Source organism: Canis aureus, chromosome 14 (assembly GCF_053574225.1).
Source record: "Canis aureus isolate CA01 chromosome 14, VMU_Caureus_v.1.0, whole genome shotgun sequence".
Lineage (NCBI taxonomy): Eukaryota > Metazoa > Chordata > Mammalia > Carnivora > Canidae > Canis > Canis aureus.
The window spans coordinates 38,416,239-38,441,509 of NC_135624.1; the positions used below are offsets into that span (position 1 = coordinate 38,416,239).

At 47.9% G+C, this 25,271-nt stretch overlaps 1 protein-coding gene across 24 annotated transcripts in view; it reads right to left on the reverse strand.

Moving 5' to 3' along the window:
• Window positions 1-1,531: 1,531 nt before the first annotated feature.
• PTK2 (protein tyrosine kinase 2) overlaps window positions 1,532-25,271 on the reverse strand; it is a 267,646-nt gene continuing 243,906 nt past the window's right edge. For 17 of the 24 annotated variants that reach the window (XM_077847404.1, XM_077847401.1, XM_077847398.1 and 14 more), the window contains 6 exons: window positions 18,043-18,105; window positions 14,568-14,607; window positions 14,127-14,233; window positions 7,634-7,789; window positions 6,309-6,389; window positions 1,532-2,802 (listed from right to left, as the gene is read on the reverse strand). In XM_077847404.1, coding sequence (XP_077703530.1) covers window positions 2,590-2,802; window positions 6,309-6,389; window positions 7,634-7,789; window positions 14,127-14,233; window positions 14,568-14,607; window positions 18,043-18,105 — 660 coding nt within the window. In that variant the 3' untranslated portion in view covers window positions 1,532-2,589. Of the gene's footprint in view, window positions 2,803-6,308; window positions 6,390-7,633; window positions 7,790-11,519; window positions 12,210-14,126; window positions 14,234-14,567; window positions 14,608-18,042; window positions 18,106-25,271 lie in introns of those variants that run through there. The other 7 variants (XM_077847395.1, XM_077847407.1, XM_077847402.1 and 4 more) reach the window with 2 other exon arrangements.

Here is a 25,271-nt window from a genome sequence, read left to right on the forward strand (position 1 = left end):
TGCCCCCGGGGAAACCGGCTGTGACCCAGCCACGCCGCGGAGGACATGACAAATACACAGGTTACCCCGAGAGAGTGCGGGCGGCGCATGCTACAGGCGGTTCGAGGTTTAGCGCTGGAGGGGTAATGGGGCCAGCGGGGGGGCAGGGCGTCCCGAGGGAGCCCAGCGTCTCCCCGGCTCTGTGCTGGTCCCGGGAGGGCTGATGCACCTGCCGAAGGTCACCCAGCAGTCTCCTCCCTGGGTTTACCGTACGTGGACTAGGTCTCAGTAAGTGGACAGAAGACGGTGCCTGCCGCCCTCCTGGGCAAGCGGCCACTGGGGACATAAGCACGATGCCGTTTCTGATTCCAGGTGTCAGTGACCAGAGTGTGTTGCGCTGTGAAACTTCAGTAAGCTCCGCGTGGCTGTGGCCTTTACTCCATCTAAAGTACTCTTTGGGGGTGCTGGGGGGTTCAGTCCGTTGGGTGTCTGCCTTCAGCTCAGGTCGTGGTCCCAGGGTCCTGGGATCTAGTCCCACGTCGGGCTCCCTGCTCCGTGGGCATCTACTTCTCCCACTGCTCACCTCTCTCAAATAAATAAAATCTTTAAAAAAATAAAGTACCCTTTAATTAAAATAATGTTATATAGAAAAATACTCAGTGGGAGAAAAACAGAGGTTGAGGTTGTGCACAGGGGGACGTTCACTTTCTTTAGCGCCGCTCCTGTCTAACACAGCCCAGCCTTGAAATGCTGCCCATGGATCATCCGCGGGATGACACGGCTGAGTCACCTGAGGTCCTTCTCACGGTCCCTTGGGCCCTGAGCCAGTGCACCATGGGCCGCTGTTGCCTGGCCCCCAGCTCACGCGCTGACACCTTTTTGATCCTCAGGATGCATGAGACCGATCTGCCGTTCTCCACACTAGAGGAAGAGTCCGATCAGGAGGCAAAATATCAACTTCAAGTAGACGCTCCATCTGAGGCAGTGGCTCTTGACTCGAGGCTGCTGGATCCCCTTCCCCAGGGCCACTGGCCCGACAGCAAGCCCCTCTGTGGGGGATGCGGAGGCGTCACCCCTTACCTGGGCCGGTCTTAGCTAATCGTCACGGTCACCCCCACAGAGATGAGGGACCGGGACCTGAGAGGCTGCAGGACACCTGAGAGTGAGAGGAGCTCAGAGTAACACCCCTTGGCCTCTTTCTCAGAGGAAGCAAACGTCCTCTAGGCACCGGGGGAATGGACTCTGGCCCTGCGAGAATGTGTTTGTCCGGGGGAACATCCGCCCCCTCCCTCCCCCCGGGAGCCCGCTCCGGCTTGTCCCTGCCTGCGGAGCCCAGGGCTGTGTGCTCAGAGACCTCAGCTGCAGAGGGAACAGCAGGGCTGACTCGTCAGCCATCCGGCTGTGGTAATATCCTTGACTTGTCCGAAGACAGAGAAAGAAGAGACACCAGTAGTTATCAAGAACTTTCCTGTACAGTATTTTATCTGGCAAGTCACCTGAACAATTGTAAACGGTTTGAAGGAACCAAAAGAAAGGATATTACACCACGAACTTTACTGGTAACACCTTTTTAATAGGTCAAAGTAACTGTACAGTTCATTATATTCTTCCTGAGAATAATTTATATCCCCCGACAAACTAAAGGGAGGGTATATTTTTCAAAATTATTTAACAGAATGGATGGTGTAACTGCACATCAAAAGAAAACCAAATCTCTCTGCTTTGCTGAATTCTCTCCTGGGAAGACAGATGCAATGAAGGGTTCGTTAGCTCCAGTGGCTGCAAGGTAGTCAACATGGCTTTAATCTTTCTTTATAAATTATATAAAACTGGAAACAGGGATGGCTGCAGAGCCCCTTCTCAGTGCAGTCTGGAGGTGCTCTGGTACAAAGCATTTCTGCTTCCATGAGAAATAACATCGCTACAAAAAACTGGCACATTATTCTGGTGAAAAAAGACAAAGTTTTTAGTGTGTTCTACAGCTAGCTTCCAACCAAATCTTCACATATCCAACAGGAAAGGAAAAGGCAGGAAAGACAAAAGGGTGGTTGTTTTTTTCTGAAATGACTCAAGTCTTCAAAATATAGCTCTGATATTCTTTCTTGTAAAGTGGTGTCAGCAATATTGCAACTCAAGAGTGTTCTCACGACAGAGACTCCAGTCTGGGCCATGACCCTGGGGCTCGCCAGAGAATTCTCAGCCCTTGGGGTTTCCCGGAACTCTCTGTCTCGTCCCCTGTCTCCTGACACGCAGCCGGGCTGGATCAGGATCCACACGCTGCCACCTCGGCCATTTCCACGGAAACACACCCTCATGTGAACGTGGTCTGTTCTTCAGGATTCTTAAAAGCTTCTCACAAACAATTTTCATTCTCAGAAAAATGCCACATTTTGGATCCTGGGCTTTTCTGAACACCATGACTTAAAAAAAAAAAAAAAAAAGAAACAAACAAAAAAAACGAACTCAAATCAAATGTGGTTAAACTTATATGAAAGAGATTTTCAACCAGCTGTCAGTCACAACCGTTGGCGCGGTGAGTGCCGGCGGCCGGGGACCACGGGGCCCCTCGCTGCTGGTGGAACGCGGGACGATGTCCTCAAGGAGGGCCCCTCAGTGTGGCCTCGTTGGTCCGAGCATCCGCAGTCTCGCTTGGTCAATGACATCGAGTAAGTTTTTGGCATCCACGGCCAAGGCATGAGCAGCGGTCAGCATCTGCTTTTTGTACTCCTGCTGGAGACTGGTCATGACGTACTGCTGGGCCAGCTTCATCTTGTTGATGAGCTCACCCAGGTCGGAGTTCAACAGCTTCTGGGCCATCTCAATCTGGAAGGACAAGACAGAGGTCAGGAGAGGCACGTTCCGTGGACTGATCCTTGGCTGCCTCCCGGAGAAGAAACTTTCTTCCCCTTAAACAAATTGTCCCGCCGGACAACAGGGTGTAAGACCAAGGTTTCCTCCAGGAAACTGGCCAACAGAGTGCCCATGGGTGTGTGTGTGTGCGTGCACACATCCAGCAGCCTCTGCTCCTTCCACAAAAGCCCTCAGTGACTATTAATCAGCGACCAGTAGACTTTTGCTTCTTAGAAGAAACAACCATAGAAGAATCACAGTCTGGTAGAACCTCAAAGGCCACCCAGTCCAGAGCCCTCCCCACCAGAGGGGACAGCTGGGACAGGAAGAGATTGGCTGAGGTCGTCCAGCTCCTGGCTTCCAGTTCAATGCAAACACTTGGGCTGGACTCGCAGGCCAGTGCTCTTTCTACAACCCCAACTGTGTCTCAGGACCTGCCTCTGCTGCGCATGAAGTGGCTGAAGGACGTCCCACCGTGCTGCTCCTGTGCTGCTGTGAGGTGGGAGCAGGGGCAGCAGTGCTGGAAGGAGCTGCCCTACGGAAGCAGCACGCTTGGTCCAGGTGGCTCAGAACCTCCCTCATCTGTTCGTTCAATCGGTAAGGCCTTAACCCCTCAATCTTCTAATGATCACTAAGCACTTACCTAGAGGCATGTGGTGGTGTGGAGGCAAGAGTCGATCACACATTTCTGCTCAGTCTAGGGTGGAGAAGCCTGCCTACAACTACCTATAACCACTGGGATGAATCCTCCAACAGAGACACAGCGATCCATTTGCTCTGAGAGGTCAGAAGACTTCACAGAGAATTTGTCTGAAATTGGCCTGGACTGTATAAATACGCTGGCTTCCTCTGTGGAGGGCCTCACAAGCCGTGCCAAGTCACCTCGGTCCTGCTGAACTTGACAGTGAATGAGGAAGGCTCTGAAGCCAGTGGGGTCTCACTGAGAAGTCAGGTGGCCCCCAGGGCGGCTGTAGTAGAGAAATGAGGGTGAGCTGGCCCAGGATGGGCTGCCCTCTTCAGTAGCACAGGGGGTGGGAGGAGGGACTGGGATAGAAGGAAGCAAAGTCAAAGAAAGCTTCGCCTCTTCTTTTAAAAAATAATTAAGAATATATACAGGAGAGCAAGTTGTGTATAAGAATCAGGGGAGATGGAGAGATTATTTCAGGATTTATCAGCAAACATTTACTTGTTAGGACACCATTTTCTCGCCTCTTGCATATGGAACTATCATTTTTTGGCAAAATTCTTGCTCACTGTGGAAGACCCAATAAAGTTGCCGTGAAGCAGATGAAGAAGCTAATGCCCTAACTGGCAAGGAATATAAAATTACTCTAAGCATATAGGCATTTTTGAGAATGGTTTCAGTGGTTTCAAGTAGATGAATGCACACCCTTTGCGAAAGAAGTTTAGTTAGGAGCTGAGCCAGCTTCATCAGGACGGGCGTCACTGGGACACCAGCAGCCTCGGACACACTGTCCTGAAAGACCCTGAGCCTCAGTCTCGTCAGGAGGAAACCTCAATCTCTACAGAACATCCCGCAGTTCCACTTTAGGTATAAATACTGTCTAAGGTAACTGGCCTATATTCTTCCAAAATGTTGCCGGCAGAAAGGTGAAGCCTGAGGACCTGTTCCAGTGGGAAGCAGACTGGCCGTGACATCAGGCAGGACACACAGCCCTGCTGGCCTTGAACTAGAGGGTGAAACTTCCTCCTCGCAGGGGTGCTGAGGCCCAGGTGTCAAAACCCTCCAGGTGAGAGAACAGCCTCCTGACTGGAGATGCAAGTGGAAACATGGAAGGTAAGAAGTGTGCCACATGCCACCTGTTCTCAAACGGTTCAGAGAAGGAGACTGTGTGTGTACACAGACAGAGAACGTGGGGAATGTTAAAAGGCAGTGAAACTGGGTCGAGGATATTCAGGAATTCTCTGCACTGTTCTTATAACTCTTCTCTAAGTTTGATATCACTTCAGAAACTAAGAAAACACAGGAGAACAGCCCTGGGGGCTGTGGGGCTAGAGAGAATAGAAAAGTGGGTGCAGGAGCCAGGAGGGAAGAGGAGTGGGAAGGGCGAGCAGGGCCAGGGCAGTCATGGACTCCAAGGGACACAGCTGCATGTGCAAGTGTGGCCTGGGCTGCACACCTCTGGAGCTCAGGGAGCACCCCCTGGAGGAGGTCAGGGAGAATCCCTGGAAGAGGTCAGGGAGCACCCCCTGGAGGAGATCAGGGAGCATCTTTGGGGGAGGCTAGGGAGCACCCCTGAAGGAGGCTAGGGAGCAACCCTGGAGGAGTCAGGGAGCACTTCCTGGAGGAGATCGGGGAGCATCTTTGGGGGAGGTCAGGGAGTACCCCTGGAGGAGGCTAGGGAGCACCCCCTGGAGGAGGCTGAGGAGCATCTTTGGGGGAGGCTAGGGAGCACCCCGTGGAGGTCAGGGAGCATCCCCTGGAGGAAGTCAGGGAGTATCTTTGGGGGAGGCTAGGGAGCACCCCCTGGAGGAGGTCTGGGAGCACCCCCTGGAGGAGATCGGGGAGCATTCCTGGAGGAGGTCGGGGAGCATCTTTGGGGGAGGCTGGGGAGCACCCCTGGATCAGCAGGCACCCCTGGAGGAGGTCAGGGAGCACCTCTGTAGGCTGGCATGTCGGGGAGCATTACTAAAACAATGCAGGTATGTCTGCTCATTTGTTGGTCAACATATGATATGAAATGGCTAAAAATGGCAAAAATGAGATTATTGATAAGAGACAGTATTTTGGGTGAATTTTGATTCCTTAAAAAAGAACTCGGGGCAAACAAACAAACAAACCAACCCTTGGGGCAGCCCAGGTGGCTCAGCGGTTTAGTGCCGCCTTCAGCCCAGGGCGTGATCCTGGAGATCCGGGATCAAGTCCCACATTGGGCTCCCTGCATGGAGCCTGCTTCTCCCTTTGCCTGTGTCTCTGCTTGTGTCTCTGCCTCTCTGTGTCTCTCATGAATAAATAATGTCTTTAAAAAAAATTTCAAAACTCATGTATTACTTTAAAGGGCATTTTAAAAATCACTGCTCTATGTGGAAAACAAGCGTCATTTGCAAACTAATTTTTTTTTTCAGAAAAATGCAAGGGAGAAGAGAAGGGCGGGCTGCCTCTCCTGCTCATTTCTCTGGTCCTTCGGCCTCTACTTGAGTCGGTGCTGAAGGATTTGGCCCTTGCCCAGCTTCGCACCCATGCTCCCTGGTACCCCACAGTCGCCTGTCTTTGGGGCCCAGACCCCCGCAGCTTGGCAGCCGGCAGTGGCAAGTGGGACCTAAGCAACCCCAGAGGGTGCAGCTCCTCACCGCCTCCCCGGTGAACGGCCGCTCCTGGCAGGCAAGCCACAACCCACCAGCCTCCGTGGCTGGAGGGTTACAACCTCAGAGCAGCCGGAAGGAGCATCACAGCCAGGCCGGAGCCCTGGGAGCGTCCCGCCCGCAAGGTCAGCACAGGAGGGGGTGCCGTGTCTTACCTCTCGGTGCGTGCTGGCCGGCAGGACCGGAAGGGTCTCGTCCACAGTGGCCAGTAACGTCCGCAGGGCCAGGCCGACTTCCTAGCAGACAAGACAACACGGATATCAGGACACACATGAAGGGCTTCCCCACCGGCAGCGGCGCCTCCTCCCAGTTCCAGGGCTTGTTTCCTTTTCAACACTTTATGGAAATTTCTGTATTTCTTTTCCTCAGTACTGAGCCTGATCTGAAGTTAAGAGGGGTTTCCCCCCAAGACTGAGATCCCCGAAGGCTCAGAACGTGGCCCCTGATGGAGTATCAGTCAGAAGGCCATTGTGCACCTGCACAGCGTGGACACATCTGTTGAACACTATCCTGCGTGATGAGCCTGCCTGTCACCAAAGGACAGATATGGCATGGCGCCCCTCCTCCTCTCCTCTGGGCCCTGGAGCCCCCACGTCACGGGGACAGGGAGTGGATGGGGTGCCGGGGGCGGGGCGCTGCTAATGGGGACACAGTGTCTGTGCTGCAAGGTGAGAGGAGTTTTGGGGATTAGGTGTCTAACAAGGAGAATGTACGTAACCCTGCTGGAGGCTTAACCATAAAACCATGTCAATTTTACATTCTGCATACTGTACCACACTCCAAAAAAGTGTGTTCAAGTACACGATCCAGAAATACAGTTTCAGAGCAAAGCTTCATAGCACTCTGAACTGCAGAACACCTCTGAGCTTGCGAACACCGGCATGCCTCTCACACAGTTCTGGCACTTTCTTCCAGGACACCAAGCCCCTGAATGCAGCTTGGAAAGGTTAGACTAGTGCATGGTATTTTCATTCTTGTCTTTGACCCTTATTAAAAACGATTCAGTGAGCACCCATACATCCACCCCTCAGTGGAAGAGAACAGCACAGGTAAGTCCCTGAACGTCCTTCTCCACGATGGCCCCTTCCCCGGGGTAGCACCTGAAGGTCAAGTGCTCTCCTGCGTGCGCTGGTGCTTCCTCAGCAGAGCTGCGTGTCCCGGAGGCTGCACACAGCACGGCTCTGCACGCTGTCAAACTTCACGTAAGTGGTGTGACACCAATAAGCCTGTGTGATGCCATTTTGTGGCTCACTTTTTTCACGCAAGACCATATGTGCAAATGCTAACTGTTAAAGGCTGTGGGGTTCCTGGACGTTCCCTCCCAGTGTCAGGGTCAGGGACAGCAGTTCTGTGTGACTTAACGCAGTCACTGTGTGTGGCCTTCACGCACAACTTCTGAAGCACTGGGTCTGACTCTGAGGGGCACCGTGGCTTCCACGGTTCTAAGAACATGTCCCACTGGCGCAGGGTTGGGTTTTACCTTCACCATGGGAACATACTCCTCCGGTGGGGCTGGCTGGATCTTGCTGGACATTTCGATGACAGCCTTCACCAGGCCCGTCACATTCTCGTACACCCTGTCGTTGGACCGGTCCAGGTTGGCAGTGGGCGGGGGGCTGATTTCCTGGGGCTGAAGCTGTAACACAGAAGCCGTTATGTCCCCAGGCCCCACAAGGTGGCGGCACACCACTGCAGTGCTAGGTTAGAGAGGGTCTTTAAAAGAGATCAAAGCAGATCACAATTGATTTTCTGGTCTGTGCGGCTACAGCTCGATTTGAGGATGACAGTAAAGTAATTCATCCAAGTGACGAGTGAATGAAACAATCATTTTTTATAACTTTGAGCTCAGTTAAAGGAAATGAAGTGGAATCATACACATGACACTAAAAGCCCCAGATTCTTTCAGAGTAGTGATTCAACACCCCCCAGAATCATTCACCAAGAGAAAGAATTATGTATTTTACGCCTCTCTGAGGATTTCACAGGAAGCTAGCTAGGGGGTCAAGCATTCTATGTTAAGACTCTAAGAATTCCTGCTTAGTCTGACCTCTGCAGTACGAACTGTATGGCTCAGCGTGGCTGCCTTCAAACCACCTCATGGAAACGTGTGTGACCCCTTCACGACTACACCAAGCTGAGATACAAGTCTTGTGAAATGGACACATCTGCCTGCACCACACTGTGCAAGTGAGGGCCGTGGCGGTGCCGCCAAGAGCCCCAGGATGTACCTGCCAGTGGTATGGCCTTGGCTCCTCACCTCGCCATTGTGGTGAGGGTGACATGAAGGAGCAGATGCCCACCCCAGAGCCAGTGGCACAGAGACACCGATGACCATTACCCAGAGAAGCTGAGCACTGGAGGCTGGCGAGCGCAGGGCCTGAGGAAAGTCTCCCAACGGCATTTGAACATTCAAATTGGTAACACGAGGCACAGAAAGGGCAGTATGTGTGTATTTTAAGATAACTAAGCTGTAGTACATAGTAGTAGCTGTTTGCCGATGGGGCTGCTGCCAGCGCTCCGTCTAAACCTCTAGGTGCCCATTCTGAACCCTTGGGCCGACTCTGTCTGGGAACCTGGAGCCCGGGTATTCAAGTCTGGCTCGAGACAGACACGGACAGGAATAGTTCAGTCCTTGAAAAGGTGTGCATGCCTTACTCTCTGGCAAATAAAAACTTTGTTTTTGGTGATAAGCCAAGCAAAAGTGCCCTCCCCAGACTTCCTGATTTCTGCTGCAGAGTCACATGCAAAGTGCTAGGTGTGAAGAAGCAGGACAGACACACAGACACAAGGTGCTTACCCTCCATGGCTATTGTTGAACGGGAGGTGAGGAAAAGTTAGAGAAATTTATCAGAGAAAGGGAAAAAAGAAAAACAATATTAATAAAGGTGGCAGACAAACCCCCCACAAAAACACATGAGCAGAACTAAAAGAAGCGAGTCTGAAGCCTGCCCAGGAGCCCTTGGTTCCCCAGTTATCCACGCAGACAGCTGGGCCGTCAGTCCAGGGTGCCCGCACACTCGGTAAGGAGGCCTGCCACACGCCATGCTTGCTTTCATGAAGTAAATGCAGAAAACAACACACAGAGCCCGAGAGGGACAACCTGGCAGCCATGCAAGAAGCAAAGCGTTAGGGGTCCTCAGAAAGAAAGGGCACTGAAATGCACCTGACATCACTGAGAATGGCCTGTCGGACTTCTGGGCTGTCAGGAGAGACTGTCCAACCCTCGCTCCCTACACCCAGCCCCCCACGTCTTTGGAAACAGGCTTTGTCATGAGCCATGACACCATAATAAAGATCCCTGGCTTGGGGCTGTGCGTAAAGACATCAGGAGATTATTTTAAAAACAAAACCTAAAAAAACAAACAACAAATCCTTTTGAGCCAAGTCTTATGTTTCAGGCTCTTTTATTTTAAACTTAGAAGTTTTATTTAATGTTTTTTTTTCTTCTACAGCTTACACCAAGGCTACGCTACTGTAAAAAGACAATGTTTCTTTTGCCTTCGTGGATGTATCTTGCAAGAAGTTACTATGGCCGAGTTCAAAAAGGGTGTTGCCTGTGTTCTTCTCTAGGATTTTGATGGAATCTTGTCTCACATTTAGATCTTTCATCCATTTTGAGTTTATCTTTGTGTATGGTGAAAGAGAGTGGTCTAGTTTCATTCTTCTGCATGTGGATGTCCAATTTTCCCAGCACCATTTATTGAAGAGACTGTCTTTCTTCCAATGGATAGTCTTTCCTCCTTTATCGAATATTAGCTGCCCATAAAGTTCAGGGTCCACTTCTGGATTCTCTATTCTGTTCCACTGATCTATGTGTCTGTTTTTGTGCCAGTACCACACTGTCTTGATGACCACAGCTTTGTAGTACAACCTGAAATCTGGCATTGTGATGCCCCCAGATATGGTTTTCTTTTTTAAAATTCCCCTGGCTATTCGGGGTCTTTTCTGATTCCACACAAATCTTAAAATAATTTGTTCTAACTCTCTGAAGAAAGTCCATGGTATTTTGATAGGGATTGCATTAAACGTGTATATTGCCCTGGGTAACATTGACATTTTCACAATATTAATTCTGCCAATCCATGAGCATGGAATATTTTTCCATCTCTTTGTGTCTTCCTCAATTTCTTTCAGAAGTGTTCTATAGTTTTGAGGGTATAGATCCTTTACATCTTTGGTGAGGTTTATTCCTAGGTATCTTATGCTTTTGGGTGCAATTGTAAATGGGATTGACTCCTTAATTTCTCTTTCTTCAGTCTCATTGTTAGTGTATAGAAATGCCACTGACTTCTGGGCATTGATTTTGTATCCTGCCACGCTACCGAATTGCTATTGGGACTTCATCAAGATAAGAAGCTTTTGCACAGCAAAGGATACAGTCAACAAAACTCAAAGACAACCTACAGAATGGGAGAAGATATTTGCAAATGACATATCAGATAAAGGGCTAGTTTCCAAGATCTATAAAGAACTTATTAAACTCAACACCAAAGAAACAAACAATCCAATCATGAAATGGGCAAAAGACATGAACAGAAATCTCACAGAGGAAGACATAGACATGGCCAACATGCACATGAGAAAATGCTCTGCATCACTTGCCATCAGGGAAATACAAATCAAAACCACAATGAGATACCACCTCACACCAGTGAGAATGGGAAAAATTAACAAGGCAGGAAACAACAAATGTTGGAGAGGATGCGGAGAAAAGGGAACCCTCTTACACTGTTGGTGGGAATGTGAACTGGTGCAGCCACTGTGGAAAACTGTGTGGAGGTTCCTCAAACAGTTAAAAATATACCTGCCCTACGACCCAGCAATTGCACTGTTGGGGATTTACCCCAAAGATACAAATGCAATGAAACGCCGGGACACCTGCACCCCGATGTTTCTAGCAGCAATGGCCACGATAGCCAAACTGTGGAAGGAGCCTCGGTGTCCAACGAAAGATGAATGGATAAAGAAGATGTGGTTTATGTATACAATGGAATATTACTCAGCTATTAGAAATGACAAATACCCACCATTTGCTTCAACGTGGATGGAACTGGAGGGTATTATGCTGAGTGAAGTAAGTCAGTCGGAGAAGGACAAACATTATATGTTCTCATTCATTTGGGGAATATAAATAATAGTGAAAGGGAAAATAAGGGAAGGGAGAAGAAATGTGTGGGAAATATCAGAAAGGGAGACAGAACATAAAGACTGCTAACTCTGGGAAACGAACTAGGGGTGGTAGAAGGGGAGGAGGGCGGGGGGTGGGAGTGAATGGGTGACGGGCACTGGGTGTTATTCTGTATGTTAGTAAATTGAACACCAATAAAAAAAAAAAAAAAAAGAAAAAAAAAAAAGACAATGTAAATTGGGAAAAGGTGGCCATCTTGACCCCTCCTCAGACGGGTCTGAAACAGGTGTACCCTTTGGTATAGTTGTTCAGTAGAATCTTATTAAATTTCAAGGTCTGACCTGCCACAGTGCGTTTTCCCTGCATCAGAAAGAGGGGGATCATTCCTAACTGCATCACTTCAAGAGAGGACATCCCTGTCTCTTCCCTTCTGCACTGAGTCACACGGGGCCCTGTGACTCACATGGCAAAATGTGCCACCAGACAGGATCAACATAAAGGCACAGCTTCCTGAACAGGGGCTGCAGGCAGGGCTCCATCAAGGAGAGGTGCCGCCATCCTAGACTCCAGGAGGCAAAGGCTGCTTTATGCTAATCTACTTAAAGCTTGTGTTTTGTATCTGCCCTGTGCCCAACCAAGGTGGGTCACAGAAGCAGTGCCCTGGTGCCTCCAGCCACCATTCACTCCCAAAGCCAAAGCTTATTGGAGAGATCGTTGTCACTGGTTTCCTACTTTCTGGGGCCTGCCAACCTGGGGGTTCCTTGGCAGGCAGCTGGGATAAGGTGCCACCCCCCAGAGACATACACAGTTCCAACTTCAGGTGGGTGCTTAAAGCCTCAGAGAATCCAGAATCGTAACAAAGCCACCAAGGAGAGAGCAAGATGGGTTTCTGACTGGACGTTACCTGGATGAATTCCGTTAGTGACAGCTAGAGATAAGCATTTCAGTGCTAAACAGTATTGTTCTGTTAGGCTGGATTCAGTAACCTCTACTGAACAGATGGGTAAGGAAGATGCTAGAGACATACTTCATACTTGCTTACTTTTTTTTAAAAGCAGGCTCCACACCCAGCCCAAGGCCTGGTGAACTCACAACCCTGAGATCAAGAGTCGGATGCTTAACCAACCAAGTCACCCAGGCACCCCTACTTCACACTTCTTACTAAAGGAATCTTTACTTGATACATGTTTTAATTAAGCATACTATTTCCATCATGATTCTGACCTGCTTAACACCATCTTTAAGGGTATTTTCCAATTATATTCACTTATGTTATTACAAACAGGAGGCCAAATACATGTCAGAATTCTTAGGTGGTATCTGAGCTACCTCTAAAGTAGATTTTTCCTTATAATACAAGCCATTTAGAAAATTTGTTCTTGTGGCTCATGTAAACGTCAAACTTCATTAACCTAATTTTTCCTCTTCCCTTTTTAAATTTATGTCAAGAAACTACATTAGGAAGAGATGTGTCCCCCTTTGCTCCTCCTCAGAGAATACCCCGTGTGGTGCCAGCAGCGTGCTGGGGAGGCCCCCCATCCCAAGCTGGGGGAGCTGCTGGATGCCCAGTCCCGGGCCAAGCTCCAGGACCAGCACTCTGAGTTCCAGGGGCTGACCACCTGCTAGCACGTGCTCCAGGAGCCGGCCCTCAGAGCAAGGGTGCCTCTGGCTCTAGTGGGACTTGTACTGTGTCCCATAGGAGGTGGGTGGGTCCAGCCAGAGCCAGCCCGTTCACTTCCCACTCACCGCCCCTCTGGGCTGGAGATGGCGTCTTCTCTGCCAAGGGCTACCTCTCCTGTCTCCAGGAATCAGCTTGCTGGCTAAATGCTGGCTCAGCTGGGGAGCCTGTAACCTTGAAAATGCCCTTTGATTTCTGTAGCCTTGCTGTCTCAATGGAAAGGTGGAAACAATCCTACCACCAGCAACCCTTGAGGCTAATGTGAGCACAGCTCTGTCCCAGCACATGGTAAGGTAGGGCGTTCCTGGTTAGTCAGAAAACAAATGTTTCTCCTAACTGGCAACAGAGTTACTAGATTCTAAGACCCCATCCACTGCAGGAGGCATTCTTGTTCTTTATGTTCCTCTAAGGAAAAAAAAAAAGCTGCCAATTAAACTAACATGTCACCCTGATTTTAGAGATATTAAAATATCTCTAAAATATCTCTGGTGTATCAGAACTGGGAAACAAGATACATTTTGAGAGGTAACTCATCTCTAATGCAAAGTAGGGAGCCTCTCATTAAATGGGAACAAAGAGGAAAACCCTTGGCTTTGCTTCTCTTGGGGAGGAGAGTGGCTTCCAAGGGACCTAGAGCCCAACGCCGCAGGGCCTGGTGGAGGCCGGGGGCGGGAGGCAGTCAGGAACCCCGACGGCCCCACTCACACGCAGCGGGGCAGGCCGTGCGTGAAGGGCTCCCGAGCCAAGGAGAGGCAGTGGCCGTGTGGCCTGAGATGCACACGGTTCTGGCTCCACACTTAAGAGACAGTGAGCCCACAGAAGGTCTTGCTTCCCTCAGGTGTCCTGGTTTAATTAATTTTTTAAACCAGAAGCCATCCCACACTTTATTCCAAAGAAACATTCTGCCTGTGAAGAAGAAAACCTATCTCTGCCTGAGGCCCAAGACTCCACCATGTGAGGGAAAACTGGAAAAGACAGGCTTCCTGCCAAGCTTGTTCCTGACTCTTGGAGGGGATCAGAGCCCAACCAAATGGACGCCTGGAGCCCATGGCAGTGCCACTCTGCTCATTCCGTCCTCAGCACTGACTCCACATCATGGTACAGACCACTATCCCGGAGCGAGAAGCTCCACAGAGCCTTGAGCAGAGCTCGGGCTCAGGTGCCCACCTTGACGCCCTCATTGTAACTGTCCCCGGGGCTGCTGAGGCTGGCGAGGCTGCCCAGGTGACCAGGGGCTCCAGGCCGTGGCGGTTTCTTTGGCGGAGCTGCAGGATCTGGTAAAAGGGAAGGTGTCCCAGTAAGTGATGCATAATAAGACACAGAACAGAAACACCCAAATAAACATTGAGCATGGATTCATGTTACTACAACATACACTGATCTTGGAGAGGGCATCCTACTGAGGCGTTTCTGATGCATTACAGCAGTAAGTTCTGTTCTCCAATGGTCTAGTTATCAGCTGAATTTGCTAAACATCATACTTGGTTTGATCCGTAGAGGGAAAAGTGTTAAAAGGATCATGAGGTACTCCAAAAATAGGGAACTATGTACATTTACAACCCGCCCCCTCTAAACTATAAAAACTTGACAGATCATTTTTTCGCTTACCTGGTTTACCCACAGGCTGGTATATGTGTTGGTTTCCAGTCTGTGGGAAAAGAAAAGCTCCATCACTACACCAGCATACACTAAAGGGCATGGCCTCCCCATCACCCTCCATCCGCTTGTACAACTGTGTGAAGTGCTGGGTTCAAGGCCTAATTGGGGGTGGGGGACTTGGAAAAAGCAAAAATGCCAGCAGGCTGTGGGGAAAGGGCTGTGACGGGAGCAAGCACAGGAGAGTATGGGAACATGGACAGGAGTCATCACAGTCAATTTAGAATTTCCTTTAAAAAAGTGACATCCATGGAGGCCTCAGTTCACCTTCCAGGACTGTGAAATCCAGGCCTTCCCAGTGTCTGGGCCTTCTGCTCAGGAAGCTGCCTCACAGCCCAGATGTTCTCCTTACAAGGAGAGGTATAAGGGGTAGAGAGATGATGGGAGGTGTCTCCTCTGTGGCACTGGGGTGTTTAGACATTCCGTGTCCCATGTCATTGTCACCCGAAGCCTGTGTGTGTCAGGACTTGGTGCTACAGCGCCATCAGTTCTGGACCAAGCCACAGGCCCAGAATTTCCACCCTCAGAACAGGACAAAAGACTGTTCCACTGAAGGCCAGCCCTGCCATCACACTGCAAACAACCTGTCCTAGGATAACTAAATGCAAAGAAGTCTTTTTAGAACTACATTCTACTTCTGAAGAGACTTATTTGAAATAATTAACTAGTTAAAAAATACATATTTTAAAGGTGCTTTACTTTTAGTTGTAAGGAGAGAGAGCCACCTCTGTGAAATACAAGAACTGCAGTGTGCACAGTGAAAACTTCCTCTGCTGGGAACACATCTACTGTCAACATACTGTTTCATACCCACAAAGCCCTCAGAACTGGACAGTGTGAAGAACAAGGGCTCCTCCACAACCGAGTTTGTGCAGTACTTCACAGTTAACCTACCACATACTTGACAGTTATTGAACATTTGCTTTGTTCTAGGCACAAAACAAGCCCCACCCTTGTGGAGTGGATAGTGTAACACAGGGAGTGAGACAGTAACAGCAGGTTCACGCATATTGCCAAGCCCCGTGGAAAAGGGAGATGGGGGTGGGACAGGCAGTGAGGATGCTGCAGGTCTCAGTGGGAAGTTCAGGCCTCCTGAGAATGGGGCCTTGGAGCACGCTGGGTGGAGCACATTGGGTGGGGGAAGCCATGAAGGAATTTGGGAGGCGAATGGCCCAGAGATAGGGGATCCCCTAGTAGGGGCAAACAGCACAGCAGCCAGGGCAGCTGGAGGATGAGTGAGGGCAGGAAACAGCAGGAAACATGGCCCAAACTCTAAAGTAGACACAGTCTGTGAGCTGTGTTGTATTCACGGATCCAGGCAGTAAAATACACACACTTAAAAAAGACTTACAGCACAAAGAATTTTCTGGTTGATACCCAGGTTGCAAGAAAGTTCCATTAACTAGAAAATTCTATTCTAAGAACATCCTAGATTAATTCAGCAGAAGTACATATAATGTACCATGCTAGGCAATTCCACAGGTTGCTCTGGGAGGGAAGGCACAGAAAAGTGCCTGCTTCCAGAAGTCTGACAGACGAGTGTGTGGTCAGGCTATGTTCTGGGTCTGCCGCGTATCTAGCTATGGGCCCTGGGCCTTGGAGAAGTCATTCAACTGTTTGGGGAGTTGTTTTCCAATTTGTTAACAAATAGGCTGATAACATACATCTAACACAGGGGTGTTGTCACAAAATGAACGTGTGGTCAACTTGTATATCATTTTGTATATATTGTATATATTTTGAAACCCACATGGTTTTTACTTTTTATGCAAGTGGATGGGGTCAGTTTCCACTAGCTCATGCCTACTTAAAATCCGCAATTTTCTAGCCAAAGCATTCTCCCTGAAGCCATGGTGCATTTTCAAAAGCGTTAAGTTGGAGCATTCCAAGAAGTGGGCCAAATCAGATTGTTATCTTTAGCAAAGGATGGAAGAGAGAAAACTGGAATGGTCACGAGGTGTTACTGGCCTTCCAGAAGGAACTACCCACAACCTGAACCACATCCCTTGCAGGGAGCCATCATGTTCGCTGGTGCAGTCTGGCATCTAGCACTACGACGGGTAACCTTGAGCAAGTTTTCTACAAGCCTCAGTTTACTCCTTTGTGGAGTGTGGATGGCAACAGGCCTAACTTGATGGAGTGCTGAGGTCTCGGGGAGGTGGCAGGAGAACAGCACTCAGCACAGCACCCTGTAGCACTAAGTACCTTCTCATCGGTATTAAGTGCTTCCACTGTTACCTAGGCCTGGGCGACAAGATAGCTAGAGGACTTGTCCTGTGTCATTGGCTCCACAGAGTGTTTCTGAAGAATGCTTCTATTCAGGTCTAATTCACCCCGTCCCACATGCTTTCTGGGGGACTGCCATTTGCCACATACTGGAACACAAAAGATTTCTCTTTTGTAATAAAATGCCCTATTAGTGGTGTTGTGAACAGCCAGTCCCTCAAGTAGAGTTTACCTTCATGCCGATTCTCAGTCTTAACAACTCAGGACAGACTACCTGTCATGTGCTAATTTTTTAATGTTAATAAAGAAGGAGCTGTGTGTGTGGAGATGTTAAATGGCAGGTGATGTGACTTCATGCTTGTGAAATAGCAATATCCCATATTCCATCTGCAGAGCCCACTGCGTCAGCACATTTGGACAGAAGATACCTAATCTTCCCATGCTGGTGACTGAGCACATCTTCCAGGGACCAAATCTTGGGGGCAGCTGGATTTCACAGTACAGATTAGAGTTGTTCATTCTGTACTGTGCATCCTGGAGCTGGGTGATGCCCCAGTCTCATGTATGCATGCATGTGTGTCTACAAGTAAATCCAGAAGCCTTATTAGGGTGGAGCTTTATATCCGGAGGTCTGTTACCTGGCAGGCACAGGTTTCTCTCTCGTGTTTAGAGAAATCTGGTTTTCTTTTACTCAGACATGTGCTGATGGAAATCTTAATAAGATGATTTAAACTCTTCTCCTTAAAAGATTAGGGAATATTTCAAGCAGGCTTTAAACATATCTGGAATAATCATGAAACTAGCTCTTCAAAGAGAATTTCAGGCATTTCCCCTCTACAACACACAGACGGAAAAAAAATCTTGTTTGGACAAGTTTCCTGTGACCATGGAAACTTATAACCATGCACTAAGAGTGGAAAAATGTGGCAAAGACAGCTTATGTGCATCAACAGTAGGTATGTATGTTTCTGTAGAGCAGAGTTTGGCTCGCTGCTACTACGAAGCTGTGTAATGGGGTAGAAACCTGGACCTGCATCCAATGCTGGGCTGTGCATTGTAGCTTCTAATGATCTTGGCTAAAATGTTCACTTTACTTAAAGAACGGATTCCCATGTTCCATGCTGCAAAGATTAGCGAGCGTGGTTAACTTATGACACAAAGTGACAACCTACATCCTGGTGAAAACTCGGCAGTTGCTTACCGGGCCCTGGAGACTTCCATCCTCCCTGTCAATGCTGCCTCGAGAGAGCCGCACATCAGGTTTCTAAAGCAAACAAAACCAGACAGTTTCATTCTTGGTCTGAAAATCGCACACATATTCTGTATTAAGTGCCTTCCTTATATGACACCATCATCCTCTAAATAAGAGAAGCTGAAAGCTCCCAAGTTTCAGAAAAATTCTCAAACTCAATGATGACAAACCTAGGTTAGTTGCCTCAGCAAAGCCACATGTGCATGGCAATCAGGAGCGCACCACGGCCCCACACAATCCAGGAAAGCCTGTAATTCGCTTCTCCGCTCCAGGAGCAGGTACCCATTCCTGCTTCCTGGCAGAGGAAGGCTTCTGTGTACTTGGCTGTATTGCCAAAGCAGCAAATAGTCCAATTACACACCACCCCCTTTCCTCACCCAATGCATCCACGATACAGAAGCCATAAGGATAAATCTGGATTTAACGTAGATAGGAATATGTAAATTTCACTAATCTCAAAGAAGGCAAAGTAGGTTCCATGCCATCACCGTGCCGAGCTTGGCAGAAGGTATTGTAGAAGGCCAGTCTGTCCGGGGGCCTCCTGCCTCCCTGACACCACGGTGATTCTTGCCTTCCCCTTTGCCCGTGCACTCTGGCCACAGACCCCTTCTCAGGGTGCATTTCCCACGGCCTCTCCTGAGAGGACTGTTCCTTTCTTGGTCTTTGCCAGTCTGCTGTATCTTACAGAGATCCTCTATGTGGCAGGAATCATGCAGTGATTACGTCCTTCCCTCATTTGACAGAGAACATCCCACTGTTTGATTTGTACTTGTATGCCCTACGCTTGCAAGGCTCCAGTGCTGAGCACTGAGCACAGAACCTATAAGCACTGGTGGGGTGGGGTGGGGTAGTAAGAAAGAAAGGAGCTTTGTCTCTCTCTTCGTATAAATGTATATTTACAAAAATGAAGCCATGCCATATAATTTTCTAGCCTTTATGTAACAATAATATAGTAGAAATTGGTAAAAACTGTGCTTAAAAAGCTGTATGACATCCCCCCATGAAGGTTGTCATAAGCAGAAACAGAAACCAAAGTGAGGCATATGGACTCTGGTGTCAGATTGCCTGGGTTCTGATGAGGCTCCAACCCCTTTGAGCTGTGTGACCTGGGCCTCAGTTTCTTCAGCTCCAAAATGGAGCACTTATGGTACCCACAGCCTAGGTTTGATGGGAGGATTAAACAATTAATGCTGCAAAGTCAGTGCCACAAGAGTGTCAAGTAAAATGAATAGTTCTGTCTGCTGAATGGTGGGGCCATCTTCAAAATTTTGATTGTGTAATAGACTACGGACGAAGACCTTTGCATACAAATATTGGACTAAATCCCTGATAATTTCCCTGGAATAGATTTCTGAGGATGGAGTTACTGAGTCAGAGGGTTTGAACATCTGAAAAATCCTGGGTATATACAACAAGCTGCCCAACTGCTGCACTGTCTGGATTTACCTCTGTCAGGAGGCTTTCTCTGGGCCCTACCACCACTGCACTGCCATTTAAAACTGAGCCAACGCAATAAACAAAATACTGTATAAATCTACCCACTTTTCCTAAATGTTAGAACATTTCTGCTTCTTCTTACTAGATGCCAGGCACTGTGAGGACAGAGGCCATGGGCTGTCAGCTTCCCCCACTATCTCCATGACTTGGTAGAAAGCAGGACTCACAGGAGGGAAGAAATGAATCGTTGTCTGTGAACAGTGTCCCCTTGGAGAAGGCATTTAACCTCTCCAAACCCATTTCTCGGCTGGTCAAGGGGTTGGCTACCTCATACAGTGACTTTAAGGATTAAATATGTGCACATATGAGATATTTTGTAAATACTTGCTCAAGGAATGCTTTCATAAAAATGCAAGGTAGAAAAGAGATTTCACAGATGAAGAACCCAAAGCTTAGAAGGCAGAGTTACAGGCGCATCCTGGAGATAGTGCAGGTTTGCTCCACATCGCTGCAACAAAGCCAACAGCATAATGAGGCGAGTTAGATGAATGTTTGGATTCCCAGTGGCGATCAAAGTCATGGTTACATCATATTCTAGCCTATTAAGCCTGCAGCAGCGTTAGGTTTAAAACACGATGTAGATACTCGAATTAAACGATATTTTACTGCCAAACAATACCACATCGACTGACTCTTCCTCTTCCTTTCACTGAACGGCCTCTCTGTAGCATGTGATGCTCTTTCATAGTATTTCACCCACAGAACTTCCTCCAAAACTGGCGTCAGTTCTCTCAAACCCTGCTGCTGCTTTACCAACCAACTAGAGTCACAGAATGTTCTAGATCCTTTGTGTCACTTCCCGTCTTCACAGCATCCTCACCAGGAGCAGCTTCCATTTCAGGAAAAGTACGTTCTTTCCTCCTCCCTGAGCAGTACCGCCTCGTCCTTAGTTCCAGCATGAGATCGTGGCAGTGCAGTCCCACATATAGGCTCCACTTCAGATTCTGGTTCTCCTGCCATGGCCACCACATCGGTGGGGACTTCCTACACTGATGTCCTGAACCTCTCAATCATCCATGATGGTTGGATCCACTTCTTCCAAACTCCTGTTACTGTTGACATTTTGACCTCTTCCCATGAATCATGAATGTTCTTCATGTCATCTAGAATGGTGCATCCTTTCCAGAAGGTTCTCAGTTGACTTTGCCCAGATCCATCAGAAGAATCTCTATTCATGGCAGCTATCACCTTGTGAAATGTAGGTCTTAAACAACAAGACTTGACAATCACAACTACTCCTTGATCCATTGGCTACAGAATGGATATTGTGTAATCAGGCGTGAAAACAACATAAACCTTCTTGCCCATCTCTGTCAGAGCTCCTGGGTGACCAGGTACATGTCATATTTCAAAAGGAATTTTTTTTTTCTGAGCAGTAGGTCTCAAGAGGGGTCTTAAAATATTTAGTAAACCACGCTGTAAACAGTGGATGGTCATCCAGGCTTTCTTCTTGTTCCACTGACAGAGCTTAGGCAGAGTAGATTGAGCAGGACTCCGAAGGGCCCTAGGACTTTCAGAATGGTCAGTGAGCACTGGCTTCATCTTTGAGTCACCAGCTGCATTAGCCCCTAACAAGGGAGTTGGCTTGTAGCGGCAGCTTTAAAGCCAGGCAGTGACTTCTCCTCTCCAGCTACACCGATCCTAGATGGCACCTCCTTCCAGTAGATAATCTGTTGCTTAGTGCAGCACCTTCAGTAATTATCTGAGCCTGATCTTCTGGAGAACTGGCTGTAGCTCCGATGTCAGCACTGCTGGTTTGTCTTGTACTTGCCTGTTTGGAGACAACTTCTCACTTCTCTCCTTCAACCTCGAGAACCTCTGCTAGCTTACAGCTTTCCCCTGCAGGCTCCTCATCTCTCCCAGCCCTCCTGGAATTGAAGAGAGTGAGGGCCTTGCTCTGGGTTAGGCTTTGGTTCAAGGAAATGCTGTACCTGGTGTGATCTTCTATCCAGACCAGGAAGACTTTCTTCCTATCGGCAGTAAGGCTGGTTTTCTTATCATTCGTGTGTTCACTAGAGAAGCACTTGTGATTTCCTTCAAGAACGTCTCCTGTGTGTTCACAGTGTGGCTGTGTGGTGTAAGAGGGCTGGCTCTCCACCCGTCTGGGCTTTCTACATGCCTTCTCACTAAGCTTGGTCATTTCTAGCTTTTGACCTAAATGAGATGTATGACTTCTCGTTGTACTTGAGGGGGTCCATTGTAGGGTTATTAACTGGCCTAATTTCAATATTGTTGTGTCTCAGGGACAAGGGCTGCCCGAGAAGAGGGAGAGATGAGGCAATGGCCAGTCCCTGGAGCAGTCAGCACACAATGTTCATTAAGTTTACCATCTTACATAGCTGTCGCTTATGGGACTACAAAACAATTACAATGGTAACTTCAAAGATCACTGATCACAGATCTCTGCAGATGTAATAACGAAAAAGTCTGAAGTACTGTGAGAACTACCAAAATATGACAGACACAAAGTGAGCAAGTGCTGTGGGACAAATGGCACCAACAGACTTGCTCAATGCAGGGTTTGCCACAAACCTTTGGTACGTAAAGAACACAATGCTCACGATGTGCAATAAAATGAGGTTATGCCTGTAATTCTTTGAAGCAACACGAGGTGCATTCAACCAGGCAATAAAAATTCAGTATCTTCTAACTGTAGGAAATATATATATATATTTTAAAGATTTTATTTATTTATTCATAGAGATACAGAGAGAGAGAGGCAGAGACACAGGCAGAGGGAGAAGCAGGCTCCATGCAGGGAGCCTGATGTGGGACTTGATCCCGGGTCTCCAGGATCATGCCCTTGGCTGAAGGTGGCGCTATGAAACGCTGGGACACCTGCACCCCGATGTTTCTAGCAGCAATGGCCACAATAGCCAAACTGTGGAAGGAGCCTCGGTGTCCATCGAAAGATGAATGGATAAAGAAGATGTGGTTTATGTATACAATGGAATATTACTCAGCCATTAGAAACGACAAATACCCACCATTTGCTTCGACGTGGATGGAACTGGAGGGTATTATGCTGAGTGAAGTAAGTCAATCGGAGAAGGACAAACAGTGTATGTTCTCATTCATTTGGGGAATATAAATAGTAGTGAAAGGGAATATAAGGGAAGGGAGAAGAAATGTGTGGGAAATATCAGAAAGGGAGACAGAACATAAAGACTGCTAACTCTGGGAAACGAACTAGGGGTGGTGGAAGGGGAGGAGGGCGGAGGGTGGGGGTGAGTGGGTGACAGGCACTGAGGGGGACGCTTGACGGGATGAGCACTGGGTGTTATTCTGTATGTTGGTAAATTGAACACCAATAAAAATTTATTAAAAAAAATAAAAAAATAAAAAAAAGAAACCCCTGAGCCACTGGGGTTGCCCTATTTTTAAAGTTTATTTACTTATTTAAGGAAGCTCTATGCCTAATGTGGGGCTCAAACCCACGACCCAGAGATCAAACACTCTCTTCTGACTGAGCCAGCAAGGCACCCCTAACTGTAGGAAATAACTTTATTTACTTTTTTACTTAAACAAATAAATGACATTTATTGTTTGCTTATAGAATTAGGTGCTGTGTTTCACGTATTTACATTAATTATCTACTTATATTTCCATATGAAATAACTTATTTTTCACAGCAATTCCCTCATGTTAGACTTTCCCCAAGACAGGATCTCAATTTTCAAATGAAAAAGCCTGTCTATATAAAGTCCCCTTGTGTTCTATGAATGGAAATATTTAAGGTTTTTCCTCACGTGGTTGCCACAGCCTGTCTGAGTGAGAGATGAGTGCCAACTCGGAGAACTCGAGAGAGCCAGAGCCAGCCTGTCGGAGAGAAGGGGTTCTGTTACTGGTTCTGCTCCCGCAGGAAGCCAAATTCTTTTGTTTCCCTCTTACAAACTACTCTAGATTTGAAGATAGTAAAATTAAGAGGAAATTTATGTTTGAAATCTTACACCAATATTATCACAAACATAAAGGATGTTTGGGGTATTCATTATGTCCCTTGTCACATATGCCTTATCCTTCCCTCACTTTCTTTTTTTTTTTTTCTTCCCTCACTTTCTTTGTTAATTCAGGTATGACATATACAGTAAAGTACACAAATCTTAAGTGTAAAAGCTTGATGCATTTTCATAAATGCACCCACCCAGTGGGCTCCAGCTTAGACCTGCCTCGCATCCCTGAGGGGCTGAAGTTCTGACCTCCAGCCCCAGAGGACTCACATAAGTGGACTGCATAACATGCACTGTCCCATGTCCAACATCTTTTGTGGACATTATCTCTGTAAGCCCCGCCCTTGTGGATGTGTGGAGGGGTTTGCCCATTTTTACTGTCATGCAGTATTCCACTCCATGAATGTATCTGTTCTGTAGGAATGGGCAGGTAGGTTAATTCCAGTTCCTGGTACTGGAAACCAGGTGTGAGCAAGAAACCTGCTGTGAGCACTGTGCTGTGTGGGCATGTGCATGGTGTCCCCATGGGCAGGGGGGGAGGGCCGAAGGCACTGCTTCAGGTTCTGGGGACACAGCAAACAACAGTGGTCTCAACCCTCGTGTGCTGTTGCTCTAGAAAGCTTCCACTTGGAGTCCCTTCTCCTTGAACTGGGCCACACTGTCTACTAATCCAGAATGTGGCATATGCAAGGAACACAGGAGGGCCGTGGCCTGGCTCAGCAGCAAAGGGCCAGAAGCAGTCTCCCCACCCTGTCCTTGCCCCCAGGGGCCCCCGGTCCTGGCACTCATCATTCATTCAGCTGGCTGCGTCTGTATGAGAGGAGAAGCAGCTCAAACATTCATTTCCTTTTTCAGAACACAAAGTAGGCTTTATATAGACAGGACTTTCTCATTTTAAAATCAAAATCCTGTCTTTAGCACAGTGCCATGTTAGAAGGCTACTGTAAGGAAAATAAATGAGTAACAAAGTCAGTCTGTCTGTAAGCAGTGCCCCCAATATGAAGCAAGGTCCTCTGAACAGACTGAGGGTACACATGAGGCTGCTGGCTCTCTCTGGCCTGTGTGGGAGAGCTCGTGTAATGGGGTTTGCCAGCACAGAGCCGCCTCAGAGGTCATGAGCTGGACCGGGAGAGGGTCCCCCACAAGGACCAAGTGCTGTAGGTCAGGGCTATGTGGCCTCGGGCAAGCACCAGAGTGGAGATGACATGAAGGAATCCTGACTCCCCAAAGTACTTAAGAAAAGGTAGCAGCCAGCCATATTTAACAACAGAAACCACTGTAATGGAAGTCCGAACAACAGAAGATTACAATTAACAGCTGTTCTTTCACCTCTACTGGAAAAAAACTTTGGCAACATTACTGACAAAGCAACTCTGAAGTTAATTTTTCCAAACCAGAATACAGCTCCTCTATCTATACAAGCTTACCCCATGGAAGGGTGTAGCAATGCTTTGCCCAGCATGGTCCAAGGACCAGTGAGGCTCAGAGATGTTTTGTCATCAGGTCATGATGAGACAGAAACAGAAGATAAGCAACTTTAAAAATTTATAGAGCAATGTGAAATAGTAACTTTTAGACCTGTTAGAGTTCAAATAAACAAGTTTGGCTCATATTTTATATATTTTCTTAAAAATTTATTTTTCTAATAATTGCTTTTTACTTTATTTTACAAGGGTATCAGGTCTATAATGGTTTAGGAAAAAACCCCAGAAACCGACCTTCCTCATTGAC